At 41.4% G+C, this 17742-nt stretch overlaps 2 protein-coding genes across 2 annotated transcripts; one reads left to right on the forward strand and one right to left on the reverse strand.

Moving 5' to 3' along the window:
* Positions 1-444: 444 nt before the first annotated feature.
* LOC129595070 (uncharacterized) lies at positions 445-3842 on the reverse strand. Its single transcript, XM_055491979.1, has 2 exons — positions 3569-3842; positions 445-2537 (listed from the first exon to the last, which is right to left on the reverse strand). Exon 2 carries the CDS (start codon positions 2525-2527, stop codon positions 1142-1144), a length of 1386 nt encoding a protein of 461 aa, XP_055347954.1. The 5' UTR covers positions 2528-2537; positions 3569-3842; the 3' UTR covers positions 445-1141.
* A 1575-nt stretch (positions 3843-5417) lies between these two features.
* Positions 5418-12171, forward strand: LOC129595064 (uncharacterized). The gene is made up of 5 exons (XM_055491972.1): positions 5418-5667; positions 7689-9002; positions 9078-9094; positions 9322-10356; positions 10724-12171. Exons 1-5 carry the CDS (start codon positions 5628-5630, stop codon positions 11474-11476), a joined length of 3159 nt encoding a protein of 1052 aa, XP_055347947.1. The 5' UTR covers positions 5418-5627; the 3' UTR covers positions 11477-12171.
* The last annotated feature ends 5571 nt before the right edge of the window (positions 12172-17742 follow it).

Raw genomic sequence — 17742 nt, forward strand, 5'->3', positions numbered from 1 at the left:
TAGCTGTAAAGGGTGAATGTTATACAGAGAACTGTCCCTGTGTTATAGCCTACCGGAAATCGGTTCCCAGACTCGTCTATTCAGTAAAGGGGTAAATGTTATATGAGAGCGAATGTTGCGAGGAGTTTCACTGCACTAAAGTAATAAGAAAGTAGATTTAACTTCCGTAACAGACAAGCATATATTTTTCAATTTTTGTTATGTCGGAGGACCGTCGCTGCGCTCCGGTGAAATAATCGCTAATAGTAATGATGTCTTCCTGCGACCGACGTGACCGTTCCCCTTGACAGCAGTGGGCAACCAACATAACTGCACCACAAAGGCAAAATGGAAACAGAAAAAATATTGACAAATCGACATTGGCATGAGAACAGAAAACAGACAAACGGATTTTAGAAAAAGTATTATTTAAGTAAGGCCACCAGACAAAGACATCACACCGGTGCAGCTACCGTGATTGAGCCGACGAGAGAAAAACCATGGCCATAGTTGTAAGCAAGGCGGGGCCAAAAGCTCAGCCTTGTACACGTAGCCTTTTTACATTTGAATCTGCACTAAAATGTTCTAACGGTAACGGCGGAATGGAAAAGTTAGAAACTACGCAGAAAACCAGAGCCAAGCGCCATTTGTATTCAGTTTTACTTCTGACACCAATGTTGCAATTTATTTTACTAAAACAAAAGGAATATCAAAAGCTGGTAACCTTTAATAAGTATCATGATACGAGTACGAACTATGTACCAAAACGAAACAGCATTTATATCAAAAGGAGTTCCTTCTGAAATGCAAGGAAGTTAATTCAAAAGTTGCGGCACAAACAATTTGACATGTACGAACGTGTCCATATTATATTACAAAATTGCTTATGATGGTGTTTCCTCATAATTTCCACATGACGATTACGCTGAAACAGGTTGTGGGAAACGACGACATTTAGTGGCTTACATAACTGCATGTCAATAGCAAATTAGCAACAATAAAAAGCCTGATGATGCTCATAGCGCGGCAAGCTTCACCAACATTCGAGCAAAAAAAATTTCATGGGAAAATCATATACAGCAACTAATTTTCGATATTTACTGCATAACGGGCAACGGTCGTCAAAGCTCCCATAAAGCGCAGCATTGTACAGGTCGGCGGCTTATTCTTCATTATGCTCTTCAGTGTCTGGCATGATCGCTGAAAGGATGTGGTACCGTTTTGATGTGAAACTGGTAACGTCCTTCCCAATGAACTTAGTCCAATTTTTGCTGAACGGCGGGCGCATAAATTTCGGTTCCATTACCATGACAACAATATGGAGTGCCATTAGCAGAAGCTCCAAATCAAGCGCGGTTGCCTTTCGGCATATGTCCAAAAATTTCGTGAATTCAGCAATACTGCCACCATTTTCCAAATGTATGCCCAAGGCTACGGCATCTCGTATTAAATACAATTCACACAGTTTAGTCAAATCTTCTACATCGTAGTGGTGCGCGGCATCACATAATCCTTCATAAAGCATTGACACGTTCGGCGCAATCCGACACTCACAAAATACAAACATTTCCGCTATAAGGTTGCCGTCGAAGGAAGTAATTTCATGGCCTTCTGTTGCATCGTCTGCTTCATCGATGTTGTGCTTGTCTAGAATAGATGAACGCAGTCCTAACGCCGACTTGCTAGCATATAGGGTGTTCTGGGGATCATTCTTGCAAGTGAATTTAACCGAGCCTGTATGCGGAGCATTAAACGATTTGCGAACGATAGCTGATGTCATCATCTCGCGTGCGGTGTAAATAAGCCGTGAGATAACAAAGTCGACATTTTCTTTTGCAGTAAGAACTATATTAAGGGCAACCTGCTCAAACACGAAGCAAATTCTTGGTGTTACCCACGGATTCCTGTTACTAGTGTACAAAATGCCACCTCCGGACAGCATGAGACTAGGCACGGGCGTTGTAAGCATGGTCTGGTAAGTAGCGGGAGAAAGCCCACCGACTTCAACCTGAGGTGCAAATGGATCAATTTCCGGGGGCAGAACGGTTGCTAAAGTCTGAAGGCTCCATGAAGCGACGGTTGGAAAAAGTAACTGCTGGTCGATTTGCAATGTTTTGAGCTTTAGCATGCAGCTTTCGCCCTCGGAAGAAATAAAAATAGAGTCCCCGCTTTCCTGCATCTTCACCGGCGTTAGTTGGGCTTTACCGGATAAGAAAAATACGCTTAGCTTCCAGTTCACGTTAATATTATCATGTGGTCTTTGCTTGTCGTTTTCCCACTCCAGCTTTAATATAATGAACTCCATAATCGTAGAAAACCAATCTGAATAAAATGTAGACTTGCCCATTACGCAATGGCTTGTAATTTGCTTTTCTGGTATTTGGTAGCTGAGAAACTGCTGCTCCTCTTGTGAGATCGTAGCACGGGGCGCTACCGTTTCGCACGTTAACACGATATCGTTGGATACCATCATGTCATCCTTGTTTGGTAAGGTAATTAATGTCTTTAGTTGGCTTTTCAGGTCTTCATAGGCTACTGTAACATCCATTGTTTGTCACCTGCAACGGCATCTTTTTAGTTTGCAAACAGTAAAGTGCTTCGGTAATACCAATGTATTTATATTAACAAAAAATATATACAGTATATCTATATAGAGTACCGTATATATTAATACTTTGCACTTCAACCCAGATCCGGGGTCCGCATACTGCATTTGCAGCAGTGAAAGAGAGTACTGTAACGAGTACTGTAACCGCGCGATGCGACGGCACTACTCCCAGGCCAGGCCGGTGGCCGCTGGATTCATCTGAGCAATGGCACCGCGCCGCTACATCGAGCATCGAGCACCGTGTATTGTATGTAGTTACACCGTCTATGGCTAAGGAAAATTACGTATCCCTTGGGGTTAGTAGATTACAGAGCATTAGAGCTGCATTAAAGGGCTGTATCGCAGCACACCTTTTTAGCCTTGTTGATATCAATCGGTTTAGCAACATCCAAAAGATTTTCACGTAAAAGGGCAGATAGAAAACCGAGAAATTACTAAAAACATCCTTGCAAACGCTGATGTTTTGCATAAATATTTGTCTCGGCTGAAGTATATTTAACTATCACGCAAATTCACATCAATTCAGTTATCAGGTCAATTCAGTTATTTCGGCTTCGGTTAAGACAAAAAATGTGTTTTAGGCTGTTACGTTTGTTTGTTTTACTGTATCGTTTGTTTTACTATATCTGCCACAAAATTCAGCACCGCACAGCTTTCCACAGCATAAAACGTCGGGTGCAATCTAGTCAGTGACCACTGGTCACTAATGGACGTCTCCTACACGGCAGCAGTGCGACATTCCAGAGAGAAAAAGTAATACTACCGTACTGCCCAAACAAAGTTAAAATGGTCTCCTGCTAGCACTGCTATGATTGCTATCCTTCTGAAAAAACTGAGGTTTTTCTGAATCTACAAAATGTGCCTCGCACACGGCACAGGCTTAGCGTTGCGTCAGCATCGTAACGCCCCGCTTGACGTGTGTTCACAAAAAACCTTTGCAAGTTTTCTAACTAAAATTTAGTCATCGATTTCAACACTTACTAGTTTGTGGATTTGCAGTCCGAAATGGTTTGGGCTGCTGAAGGCTAATAATGATAATGGAGCAGCAATATTGTAGTTAGAACAAGTAAAACTTGTTCAGTCAGGCAAGATGTTTTATCTGTATCTTACAAGCACGCTTCTCAGTAATAAAATCGCTGTTGGTCACTGTGGTTTAATGCAATATGTGAGTGCTGCGCTAGTACTTCTAAATTACTACATAAGTAGTAAATTCACCCAACCACGTACTGCTTGTGTTACAAGTTACACAATTATTTGCTTAAAAGTCCTTAAATGTACTTTGCTCCTGATTTTAAATCGTGCATGCTTGCAAGTTATTGTAACACAAGGAATAACAAGTGTAGTTACATAAGCTGAATAGCCTGTACTCACAATAAGGAACAAAGTTTAGCGCGGAACTGGACTTATAATGTGCATTCGCTCCTGATTACCACCATTTCCTTTATACAGCTCGTTAAAGTCTTATCGCGTTAAACAATGTTGGCGCGTTTGGCGCACACAGTACGCTAAAATTGTTCAGCGATAAATCGTAAAACTGAAGCACAAATATCATTGATTGTTCTTGGGTTATTTGGCTCTAAGACAATGAAAATCTCTTTAATTCTTAAAAAAACTGAATATCTTTATTCTTTAATAGCCACACATATAAAAATATGCCTGCACTAATAGATACTGATTAAAATATGATCCAAATTAATTATTTTGATATTATTTTATCATCCAAATGATAAAATAATATATATGATCCAAATTAATTATTTTGATATTTAATTATCAAAAATGATTTTTATATGATCCAAATTAATTATTTTGATATTTAATTATCAAAAATCAAAGAAACGGATATTCTAATCGAGTCAATCTAAAACAAAAAGCAGTGATTCGTCTTGTAAAAATATACATGCGTACAGACGACACACTTTATTTACAAGGCCTTCAACTAATCAAGCAGCCGGTATACATTTTATATAATATTTAGTATATTCAGCCTCTTATGTTCTTATAACTTAATGAAGTTTGGACATGACTTGGAACCTCTAGCTATTAAATTTGGAGAATTCGGAGTTCGGAGAAATTGACTTCAGTAATAAATTTTGCAGCTGTGAAAAAGTTACTAAATATCCTAAAAATTGCTGGGCAAACTTTGTATGAATGATACGAGTACATTCTAGTGCCTGATTTTTTATAGACGCGACCGTCCGTGGCTCCGAACATACAGTATTGCACATGTTTATACTTCGTTACGGTACAGTACGAGTTCTTACTTCGATTTCGCTCCGAAACCGGTCACTTGTTATACGGGTCAGCTCAGCGGTCACCCACGTTCGAAATTTCGTAAAAAGTACGTACCTGACTGATTTTAAAAGTGATAATTTTATGCATTTGTTGTAATTTACACTTTTTTATTAGCACATACCTGCTTACATGTTTCACCTACGTAATCTCATAAAAAATTAAATTTTTTTACAAACCCTCTGAAAAAGTTGCCGAAACAAAAAATTGTTATATTTTTTCTATCAACGCTGGATCTACTTTTTTCCTTTTACTATCAGAATACAGTTAGCTAATTTAAGGAACGGGAACAGATAAACCGAATTTTTATCTCATAATCCTGTACTTTTTGGAAATTGGAAACGTGGGTGATCGGTGTGCTTGCAGTTTGGCGTTTGCAAAACGGTTTGCGAACGAAGTCAAACCATCGTTTGCCTAGTACTACAGAGTAGTATTTTGAACTGCGCGATATGTAGGACAGTACGACTGTACGAATATAATTATTATTTTGACAAACAAGCGGAGATAGTAAAGCACGATTACGCACAATAAGCCAGCAGAATAGTAATACTAGTCAAAGGCGCTGTTATGCAATCAAAGCATAATATGCTGTTCAGCAAGCGGCGTAACGCTAAGTTTGACAAATGACACGCTGCACCAATGAGTTGTGTAAAATTAATAAAGATTGTCTTGGAAATTGCTGCTTTCTGAATAGTCAGTTTAAATACGATATTGTATGGATTAAAAGTTGCACCAAAAGGACGAAGCAATGGATAAGGCCCAAAAGCAAACGGAAATGTCTGCAGCAGGTACGGTTATAAAACCTCATTTGGGTAAGTTATAATAATATATATACCTATGTGTTATAATTGTCGGCTGCACGGAAGCAGTAGCACACTAGCACGTAGTAAAAAAAACTCGGAAATTACATAGATCTGCGACACTCCGTAAAGCCACTAGAAGGTAGAATTCCTAGCGATTGGGGCTCCACCAAACTTTGAGCTCTTACGCCTTTGACGGGAACGTGCAGAATTCCGCAGAATAATACTGTACTGCTTGCCATACTGCTAATTTCAACGTGTTTTTATTAATACGAGTACTTTATAGCATATCTTGCTTGCTTTATACTGAGGTTATACTTTAAACCTTGCTTTTATCAACGAAATTGGTGTAGCTTCGCCTGATAGACCATTGCCGAAGATTGCATGATTTTTAGCACGTATACTGCAAGCTCTCCTTTCAGACAAAAATGTAGTTTTTCGGACTTTAGTGTCTCTGACCGTTAGAATGATCACACCTCCTATACAGCGCGGGACACAGGTAAATGTTCCTTTCCAAAAAACTTCATCTCCACAACGAGTCAAAACGCTTGTATAAAAAGAGAAAGTTTAGCAATATACGAGAAATGAAAAAAAAAGATTTTGAGAACTTTTTCGTAATGTGAATTAAAAGCTGATATTAATATTGGAGGCCTAAAAATTTTTACATCCGGTTTGCAAGCATTTTGCATGGAACAGAGAAGCCTACGGAATTAAAGTCAAGAGATCTCGCAAGGTACTTATGGAGCCGTCAAGGCTCCAAAAACGTAGCACGCTAAGCCTGCATCGTTCGTTTTGACCATGGTTATCCACTCATTGGGGTGTCATGATACGAAAAAACTTTCCAGTTGAGATTCCGTTCGTTGTCTCGGTTCTGTTTATTAAGCAGCGGGCCCCGTCCCAATTGCTAAGTACTACCCCCCGTCACAAATAGTGGCAGTATCACTAGCTGCTCACTTATTTTGTTTGGGAAATAGCCACAGTTCTGTTACCCTCGCAATCTTGACCGCTGCCGGACAGCAACAAAAATCATCCTTCCTAAACATATCAGACAGATTCATTATTATCGCAAGCTTTGCCTGCTAGCACTGGTTTCTGGAACCTTAAAATAAGGTTTCTAGTCCGGTGTTCAATTTCTGATTTATGTTACCGCCCCATAGTTTACCGGAGCGCTTAGGCTGGCTCTAAATTTAAAACATTCTAATTTTTTTTGTAGAAAGATTTTTTATAGAAAAAAGGTGACCTAAAAACATTTTCATCTGCAAAAATCAATAGGGCTAAGCAAATAGTATTACCATTTGTTTAGCTAACCACGTATTATACTGCAGTACAAATTTCATCAGATTGACTATAGTCTGTGGTAATACTGTATCGTCGAGTCAACTTGGCACTTTTTCGTACAGTGAGTTACGAGTAGTATCACTATTTGGATTTTGCGGGCAGTGCAGTAACCGCAGACTCATACAGCTGCCAGGCTCCGACGAAACTGAACCTCGAGCGCAAATTATCGTGAAACCGCTAATCGCCAGTTTCAAAAATTTGTTATCATGAAATTTGCAAACATAGCCGTACATAGAATCATTTCTTTACAAATAAGCAGATACAAAATTAACAACAAAATTAAAAATATGCACTTTAGACCCGGTGGCACGAGCTACCGCACGCGAGGTTAAGTTAAGTTGGCGGTCTGTGATGGTATACTTCGTACGGCTACTGCTGTGCCCGCAAAATTAAAATAAAAGCGCGCTTTGAACCAGTACGAGTACTGCAGTGTCCCTCTATGCAATTATATATATAATAATTATGTAGTATACAGAGTACATTTTCAATTTTCGTTTGGTCCCGCCTTATTGAACATTGCAGATGAAATACAAACATAAGCATAATATGGTATTATCTTACCTTTCTACAACAAAATCAAAATTTTCTGAATTTGAAGGCTATGTGCCCTAACTGTTGCAAGCAGCACAGGTTATTGTAAATTTGTAATCACATGTGCCTGTATATCGTAGGTTGGGGCCACATTGAGATGGCTCCGACAGCCATCATGAATGTACCATACCACAACTTTCGTGTTTCGGTGTACCAGAGAAGTGTCACGGCAACCCAGGATGATGGAAATCAATTTTATTACACTCCTCTTTTACTTCTGCAACCGGAAACGGCTAAAAGTGTATCAAATCCGTTTACACAGAAGTATCAAGTAACATTTGAAGTTACTATGTGGAATGCGGCACTTGAAGAATATTTGCAGATAGTTCTCTCCAAAAGAACTAACTTGGAGATTCCCATTACCAGCATTCGGCCTTTACCGGTGGAACAGATTCGGCTAGAAGCGCACGAGCACTCGCCTCTATACACAGTGGACAGTAACTGGCAAAGCAATGCAATGAACTCCAATGTAGTTACTTTTCGAGTAAACTGTGGTAACAAGGTTGCTTGTGCAGAACTAGCAGAAAATATTATGGAGTATCCGGACTTGTTTGCCAGCAATTTTACCGTGCACTATAGTATGGAAGCACAAAAAGTGGGTAGGAGAGTCATTACTATAACGGCAAAACACGCGCGCCGTGCCGATTTGGTCACAAAATTGGATCAAAAATTTCCAAATTGTGGCAACGTCTACATGAAAGCTGATGATGCTAAAAACTTGACCCTGGAAATCACTACCCATGTTTTGGCTACTGAAATAATGGATGGAGATTTTGTGAACAATGATCAGTCGTTGAATGTTATGAACTTGATCAAGTCTGCGCTTGACCTTACTAACGTCGGCACAGAAAACTTTTCCTCTGAAATGTGGGAATCGACATTTTGGCATGATGATAACGCGAGGCCGGACAAAATCAGCCATACGCTAAATGAAATTTACGATAAAAGTGACAGCGAGACGAAAGTGTTGATGGAAAGAGAAATGGCCGAATCAGCGAAGCAGCACGACAAAGAATCCAGCTTTTCCGAATCCGACATACATCGATCAGGTAAAAATGCGAGAAGCGCACAATCCGATCGATCGAATGAGAGCCATTCAGATCAGGCGAATGAACAATCGTCTAAATATAACTTCGGCGCTAGTGGTAAAGGGTGGGGTGTCAAAGTGAACGTCAATGCCAGCGGCGAATCGGCAAGCAAATCCAGCTTAAGTACCGGAAGCAAGTCACATGCAAATTTTGCAAATGCAAATGCATCAGAATCAGAATTTTCGAGCCACAATGCCAGCGCGCAGTCTTCCGATCGCCTTTCCGAATCCGCAAAGAGCTCGAGAAACAAAGATGACCGCCTTGATTCCCTCCTCAAGGAAGCCAAAAGCCTAGCACAGTGGGATGGTGAGAAATTTGTTCCGTAAGCAATGGAGCTAACCAGGTTAAACATGTCGGCGCTAAGATCATCTTCTAATTTAGGCACCGTGCAGATTCAGGTAAGCAAGTAGCAGTCTAGTGATAACGATAAATTACATCAACGTTAACTATGTACAATACATAGAGTAGTGCAACATTTATATACTTAACACACCTAATTTACTTAATGCATACGTGCTACAGATATAATATAATAATTACAAGTGTTTGAATGGCATTTGGTAAGGAGTGATAATTGGATGTGTTGCGCTCAGATTGTGAGAGAAATGACCGAACTATTTTGCAGATTACCCATACTACAGCAACGCTAAGCAGCAAAATTAACGTGCTACCAACTAAAGTCGTGAAACCATCTGTAGCCCCCGAGCAGACTGCTGGCATACGCTATCTTGACGAAATCATCTCTCGAAGCACAAAAATTCACGCTGGTACACCTGACATTTATCAAGCATCGCTAACGCAAACAGGAGTTAACCATACACACAAATTAAGACGTTATACGGTTGGCTCTAAACCGGCTTCTGCAACCACTCCAAAGGTCATACTAGTGCTCGATGCCACAGGAGCTGGAAAGACAACCTTGATTAACGGCTTGCTAAATTATATGTTTGGAGTAAAATGGGAAGACGGTGCACGGTTAAAAGTTATTGTGGAGGAAGGCGAAGCGACCAACCAGGCGAAAAGCATGACGAAATTTGTAAGCGCTTACGAGTCGTACAAGCAATACGACAGTCCCAGTCCATACTGTTTGACCATCATCGACACGCCAGGGTTTGGTGACACCGATGGCATGTCTCGAGATCGAGAAATTACTGCTCAGTTAAAAGAAATGTTTTCCTTAAATAATCAGAATTCCGGAGGCATTGATCATGTGGATGCCATATGTATTGTGGTGCAAAGCGCTTTGGCTCGACTGACCGCCACGCAGAAATACATCTTCGACTGCATTCTATCCATTTTTGGAAAAGATATTGAGAAAAACATTTTTTTGTTATGCACATTTGCGGATGATAAAGAGCCCCCCGTCTTGGCAGCGGTCAAGGAAGCCAAACTACCGTTCTGTAAATGGTTCCCGTTCAACAATAGCGCTTTGTATGCGGACAATGGGCCGCAGTCCGGAATGTTTAGCAAGCTTTACTGGGAAATGGGTCTTACGAGTATTATGGAATTTTTTAAGTACCTCAGTCAAGTGGAGTCACGAAGTTTGACACTTACTCGCGAAGTACTCAAAGAACGTGAAGCTTTGGAAGCAGCCATCAGTGGTCTCCAGCCACAAATTAACATGGGCTTGGCAAAGATGGAAGAGATTCGGCAGTCACAGGTTAGAGGGCAAAGCAAATCTTGTCACTTGAGAGTAATCATTAATATGTACGTACTCGTGTTCTTAAAACCTTCGTACTCGTACTGTTAGTACGGTCTTGGAAAAAAAATGTACAAGAACACATTGTACGTGGAATACGATTACCCATCTACCGAGTACATAATTACAGCGTTTAGAAAACAGTTATTAGTTTTTCGGTGTCTAAGCTACTATCGTCTGTGAATTTGCCGCACTCCATGTCAAACCGTTTCAGAAGACGTGTCACCGCACTGAAACGGATTTAACTTAAATTTCTTCTTCAAGCATGGTTTATCTGTATTGTTACTTGTTAGTAATTTTAACAAATTTCAGGCTAATTTTTCTTTAGATACAAATTGCTGCACATGAAAAGCAACTTCAAGCCAACGTAAATTTTATCATGGACATTGATGAACCATATGCGACCAGAATAGCGCTCGCCGTCGGAGAGTTTGTGACCAATTGCTTAAAGTGCAATCGCACGTGTCATTATCCTTGTGGGATACCGAACAACGCGGATAAGGCCGGGTGCGCGGCAATGGAAAATGGAAACTGTTATGTGTGCCCTCAACGGTGCCATTGGAGCATGCACTGCAATGATCAATACCGTTTTGACTATGGGACTAAAAAAGTTCGGAGAACGTTAGAAGACGTTAAAAGAGTGTATGAGCAAGCAAGAGGTGAGAAGATGTCAGCAGAAACCTTGCTAAGTCGAATGCAGGATCATCTGGATTCCGTGGGTCAAAACGTTATGGAGTTAATATTTGTGTGCAACGAAAGCTTGAATCGACTGGATGAAATTGCGCTTAGACCAAGCATGATGACCACAACGGAATACGTCGAGATTCTTATTGAATCCGAGAAGTCGGAAAAGCGTCCCGGTTATTCCCAAAGAATCAAAGCATTAGAAGAAGCAAAAGAGCGGGCAATACTGATTGAAAGAGCACGTAGCGCAGACATCATGAAGGATGGCAAGCGCAAGCCCATAAAAGACAGCCGCAAATGGATATCCGATTTCTTCAGTCGTGGTGTTTTTAGTGCAAAGAAAATTTCGCACCAAGGAACAGAAGGCAAGAGTTGGCTGAAAGGGGTATTTTTTTGACAAAATTTAATATCATGATCATAATGGTTACACGTCTTGATGCGGTACGTAACGATACTGTTTCTGATATCACGGCCACATTCTAGCCCTGTTAAACACTATTTCAGTTTTTCTACAATTGCAGTAGCCCGAAAATTATTTACCAAAACAGTTATTTGTATTTGATAATAACATCGTGAGAAATCTGTGTATCCTCACGCAAGCTCCAGTCATACGACATAGCTGCTGACGCTTTGCGTGTTCTTTTTTAAACGTAGATACTCATAAGTCATAGGAATTAGTGAAGGTTTTAATGGTTGGCCACCCATTTCCCGTTTCCATGCATGGAAACGTGAAACCTTGGTGGAATAGAAACACTCCTTGCACAACTTCACAAGTGAGTTCAGCGCACACTGTTGCCCGGCCCGCTCCCGGTAACTGGGTGAAGGGTTTTGCTAATGTATTTTTTATACTTTAAATTATATCAAAGAGCAAAGAGAGCAGCTTACAGAAGGAAGTAAACAGTCCAGTCTGTGTCATCACTCAAGGAATAAATAAAATGTAATAACTGAGAATACTTGCAAAATTGTGTGTGTCAAAACAACCGTATTTCCTACTTCTCCATTTGAGAATTAACATTTGTTTTTTGGAGCCAGTTCAGCCTTTGCAAATGCTGCTTTGTACGTCTCCGGTGGCCCGTTCTTCTTGCTGCGGCATACGGCCTCTTTGCCCACTGGTTTGAAATAGCTTTTTAACATGCAAACAGGACCAGTGGGAGTGCCCGAACTGAGCACGAAGGTGTAACCATTGCAGCCGGTATATAATGCGCACATCTGTCCACACTTCTCCTCACCAATGGACGAGGGGCCGCCAAAACCAGCGTTACTCCGTTTATCTCCCACCTCGATCACGTCGACGTTGTTGGAATTAATTTCCACTTCTTCCGCAACGGTATACTTAAGGGCGTCGATGTTGGCAAAGGTCACGTACGAGTGGCTCAAATCGACCGAAGCAACGCCTTCCATTTCTGGTCCACATTTAGCGCCCTTCTCGACGATGGCACAGGTGTCTTTCTTCACTTTGCCATCGTGAACGGCGGCCAGGCAGTTTTTGTTCTTTTGGCATTTGGCGAAGCAGGCCTTCTGATTCTCGTTACCACTGAATTTCACCGGGCCTTGCATAACATTAAGACATTGTCCAACTGGTATGTCGCTAAATTATAAAATTGTAAAAAAAATATGTGAATGTACGCATTTACTTAGCATATTTTGTTATAATAATTATGTGATTCTGTACTCACCATGGATATAGGCCACCAAACCTAACAGCAAATAGGCAGCTGCAAACAGAAAAATAAAATTGAAATATATTTTGCGCACGCACGTAAGTTGTCGCAATAATGTTGCAATTATTCCATGGCTTACTTGTTATTTTCTCAAAGGCCGTAAACATTTTCTAATGTAGCGACGATACTAGCCCCTCAGTACAAAGCTTGTCTTGCAAAGGAGTAGTACAGACAGACGATTTTTAGTAATGCTGAGCAGTGGCGTTAAATACTGTGGTCAGTGGTGCCAAGTGAATTCCGCACTTTTTCGTAGAGCATGCTAGACAAGCGCTGTATGGACGGCTCTAGCGTTCAGTGGGTTCACTGTCTACAGGCTTATGAACTGCCTGAACAAGCAATTTGAAAAAATTCCCATTCAGTAGTACGTGCGGGTACGACCAAGCATTTCGAATCAGCAGCTAGACAATACGTAATGCAGTTCGCATGTTTTGTAAACATAAATTGTAAAAATATTGTTTTGATTAAATTCAAGTCTATAAGTCTTGATAGAGAGCCGTTTTGAAGCAGGAACGATTCTTCAAGAGTGAGCAACGCTCGGCCCTTTACTACTGGCAGCCTGACGCTGTTCAGCGCGTTCAGCGAACGCTGAACCCCGCCTACAGCTCTAGCGTATCACACTTTACGAAATGGTGCGGAATTCACTTGGACTGTCTGGTGAACTGAGTGAATTCATAAATCGACAACTCGAGATTCCATATCCGGAAGGAGAATGAATTAGGAACTAGTGATTTATGAAGTTTTAATTGGTGTCCGAACGTGAAATAGAACAGCCGAAAGATCTTTGGTTTAGGTTGGAAACAAGTTTTCGGTAATGAGAGTCTGATTTCTTAAGTGTTTTAATTACAAAACTAAATGCTAGTACTAGTATCAGTTTCAAATCGGTAAACAAGCGTTACTTTCTAGAGTTCGGGTTGCATCGAGCCGGTTATGGAAATACAATTTCGATATTTCTCCGTCCATAAACGACTTATGCCTGACAAAGCACATATTTACCGCTAAGCACAACTGGAATAAGCGATAAATAATGAATTAATTGTTTTATGCTTCAATTGTTTTGTCACATTTCTTAGGCATTTTGCAGGTATCTGTACATCATCGCATTCGAATCAACAGTACATCAGTATCTTTGTAATTACGAAAATGCAACTGAAAGTTAAGAAAATAGATATTCAGTGGTAATATACGAGTACTACAGATACTAATGGGGTAAGCATTAAACATGTCCCAGTTTTCATGAGTGCTACACAAATGGTAAAGGAAATTCCTGTCATTGGTAAACTGGCCACGTAAGAGATGTACCGTGACTGAACATCCGCATTAACGGATATATTAACGTCCGAATTAACACACTATAAACGTACCCCATCAAATAAAAACGGCTGTTTATGCAAACTTTTCTCGTCTGAATTGGTGCTATTGTTCTAGCAAACACTGTTTCGTTTTGCGGGAAAGCCACTGCACGCGCTTACTTGTTTTTACGCTTTTCGTAGCGTTAATTGCGGATTTATCTAGTTTTTTTTATTTTTCTACTAGTCACGAGAACTATTAAAAAATTATAAATTGCTTTTGTCCGTTTACTATTACCGCATTGCGGCAATTTCGTTTTGTCTGAAGGTGCTAAATTAAAAGGTTACAAATTAGATAGAGCTTGGTGCATGCAATAAATATCGGGTGACCGGCACAAATGTCTGCGCTTTCTTTGCACTCGTTGTCCAACCCATAAAACACGCCTTGAGATCCGGTAGAGCAAAGGTAAACAAAATCGCATCAGCAACGGATTGTAAGGGATACAGAATAGTCGGCACGGATCGCTCGATAAAATACTCCGTCTTCGGCGTAAACTGCAACTGACCAATCCGTCGCAACACCATGAAACCCTGCGGAATCGCCCAGAAAATACACACACTAATGGTCAGGACAGTCAACACGTGAAACCCACAGCTCGTCGTCGTGTCGTAACTGGCACGTGTCCGCACCGTGCTCTCGTTCTCCGTTGAGACGTTCTGTGTTTTCTCATCCTCCACCGATGCAAAAATAAACGACTGCCGCAAGCGTTTGGATTTCGTGCTGCGCTTCCGCAAAAAGCGTCGTCTCCGCAGCCAGAGAAACGGATACGCAAACGCCGTGAAAAACGCCGGGAAATTGAACACCGCGATCTGCAGCGCCATGCGCCACTGTGGATCGGCGTCCATGCGCCAATCACACAGCGCGTTCCCCGGAGAATTCATCGCATTCTTGATAATGACGTATATGACGATAGAATGCACATAAATCCACATGCCGGCGCAGATTCCGATGGCTTTTCGCCGGTTGTGCGAGTTGCGATACGATACCGGATAGACAATCGCCCAGATGCGGTTCAAGGTCACCAGCGCATGCGTGTGCCGGACGATCCCCGTTCCCACGTAATTCGCGTACTGGAAATGGAGACACTGCACGTGCTCCATCTGCTCGTAGCCGTAATGACGCAGGAGGCCGTAAACGTTGATAGGATGCGCTAAAATTGCGTATATCAGATTTGCCGATAATAGATTAAGCAGATAAATCATAAATGGATTGGAATACAGCAGGCGCTTTTGGCAAAATACAGCTAAAACAACTGCGTTAGAAATAAGGGTTAACAGAAACGCAATCAGTGCTGCAATCGGTGTAAAAGTCCAAGAAATCTCGGAAGCGTTAACAACCGATATATTTCCCAAACTTGTCAAATCCATGTTGTATAATAACTGCGCCGACTGTGCAGGCTAAGCCGTGTTAAGCGATATTTAATAGAGTAATTGGTCAAGGCAAACATGAGAGATGCGGTGACGACAGGATCACACGGAGGTTGAGTCAACATACGCTGCCGTGTTTGTTCGCTGCGTAAACTACTGCCGCATATCCGGAGGTGCTGCTGCCGTAACGTTAAAATAACAAATCGCAATTTATAGATTGCTCTTTTGCCCGGTATCCCTGATTCATAGGCACGATTACAACTGAAAATTCAATAATACGAGTATTCTGCGTGCACCATGAAAAATATTGTCTCGCTTCCAGAAAACGGCACGAAAACGTTTATGCAGACGTCAGGTTCAGCACACACGCTAGTTTCCAGGAAAGACACCATTATGGGCCGTAGTAAAGTAAGCAATAACGAAGTAAAGGAAGAGAACAGCGATACTGTACCGTCAAAAATCACGGATCTTTGAACGTCGTAGGCGCAGACTGATAATGATAGTTCAGGCTGGATATGCGATCCTCAAGGGAATTGCAGATGGAATGATAGCCAGCCTAAAGAGAAAACGATGGCTGTGTTCTTTACAGAGTTTCACTGCAAGTGAGAGATATCGATCCTTGCATGCAAGTCATTTAGTATCATTATAAGAGGCTCGTTAACGCTGTAATTACTTAACGCTGTAATTAGCAGATGAAATCTTTGTTATTTGTAATCCGCCGCCAAGAACTATCATTAGAACCTAATATTTTTAGCAAGGAACTTCACTGCCATACAGTACCGCAGCAGTGAATCGTTGAGTGTCTAGAACAAGCTAAACGATGCGGTTTAGTTTAGTTTAGTTTATTCATTGAGCAGACAAATTCTCAGGCACTCACAAGTCCGATGAGAACGACATGCATTTAAAATCAAGATAAAGAACAGCACAACAGATTTGCAGATTTAAGCAAATACAGATATTCCTTAACAGAACCTGAGAATCACAACCAAAAAATTCAATGCCGCTGTTTTATCCGCTATCAGTGATTTTATCAAACAAGGTTTTCAGCCTCCAATCCGTGACCTTGCGGCGGTGTCAACCGGATTCTATCGGAGGAGGGCATCCCTCGCGTGGTCTTTAAATGGAATCCGCTCACACGTGTACGCTGGTTCTATATAGTTTTGCCGCTTTCGGACTTGTACAGCCACACTGCTTCTTTCTGGGGCCATCGGTCGACTGTTGCGGTAATACCAAGCCGTTGGTACAGTTCCCGGTAATGGTCCGTAGCGTGTTGCCGGTTTATTAGCTTCTCCTGCTCTCCCAGAGACGCTGTCGACCATGCCATAGCTCAGTATTCTATGTACGGCTGGACGAAAGCATGAGAGGGAAATTCGCCGGGAATCGCTGAGACCAGACTTAACGCGCTTAATCTTCCAGACCTCTAATCTTCTTAGTCTTAATCTTTAACGGTCTCAACGAGGCTGAATAGCCATCACGTTTTATACAGCTTTAATGATCACAGTTGTGAGAGTGATGGCCAGCAGACTCGTTTGATCCCTCTGGAAATAGTTGCACAGCCAATATCTTCCGGCAGTTCAGTGTTTCACTACTCTAGAACTCAACTGTACATATTGACCAGTAATACTGGAAGGATTCTGTTTAAAACATTGGTCGGTTTGCTGCGGAGTTCGGCGGTGCCACTGGACTGCTTTCATGAAATCATTGCCAAATTCGAGCCCATTGGTTACAACGAAACAAATTCGGGGTAGCTCGATTAGTGTCTCCTAAACAAACACTGCGATGGGATGACCTTAACGCCATTCGCAAGGCCCTTCGCATTTTGCAAGGACAAGGAAGCATAAACACCCACAGCGGAGAAAGGCATCTGTTCTCAGTACACCGCCCGTATTAGGACTTCGTCTTGTTGTGTCGATGCAGCCGTTAGGTATTAAAGGAAGATCGAAGTTAAATATGTTGCACTTATAATTTGCCATGTAGTGCTGCATTGTTTGGCTGTTGCCCCATTTTAAAAAGACTATAATAAGTTGTATAAAAGTACTTTTTAAATATCGAGACTAATTCAAGAAGACACATGCACGGTTAAGTAGAAAAGTGCTGGCGAACACTGCTATCAATTACGACACGGACAACATCACTGAGTCCAGTTCTGTCCTATGCAAGATCCGGAAGTATCTGTTTGTTTATATTACAGCAAGCATCCGCCCCTCCGCGTTTTCGTATCGCGGTTG

Source organism: Paramacrobiotus metropolitanus, unplaced genomic scaffold, assembly GCF_019649055.1.
Source record: "Paramacrobiotus metropolitanus isolate TYO unplaced genomic scaffold, Prichtersi_v1.0 Parri_scaffold0000074, whole genome shotgun sequence".
NCBI lineage: Eukaryota > Metazoa > Tardigrada > Eutardigrada > Parachela > Macrobiotidae > Paramacrobiotus > Paramacrobiotus metropolitanus.

What these genes read in the sequence shown, in the direction of transcription:
- LOC129595070 (XM_055491979.1), bottom strand. Translation starts at nt 2,527, where the DNA reads ATGGATGTTACAGTAGCCTATGAAGACCTGAAAAGCCAACTAAAGACA.
- LOC129595064 (XM_055491972.1), top strand. Translation starts at nt 5,628, where the DNA reads ATGGATAAGGCCCAAAAGCAAACGGAAATGTCTGCAGCAG. An exon ending in AACGGAAATGTCTGCAGCAG is followed by an intron (nt 5,668 to 7,688) that starts GTACGGTTATAA and finishes TGTATATCGTAG; the next exon opens with GTTGGGGCCACATTGAGATG. An exon ending in AAGAGATTCGGCAGTCACAG is followed by an intron (nt 10,357 to 10,723) that starts GTTAGAGGGCAA and finishes ATTTTTCTTTAG; the next exon opens with ATACAAATTGCTGCACATGA.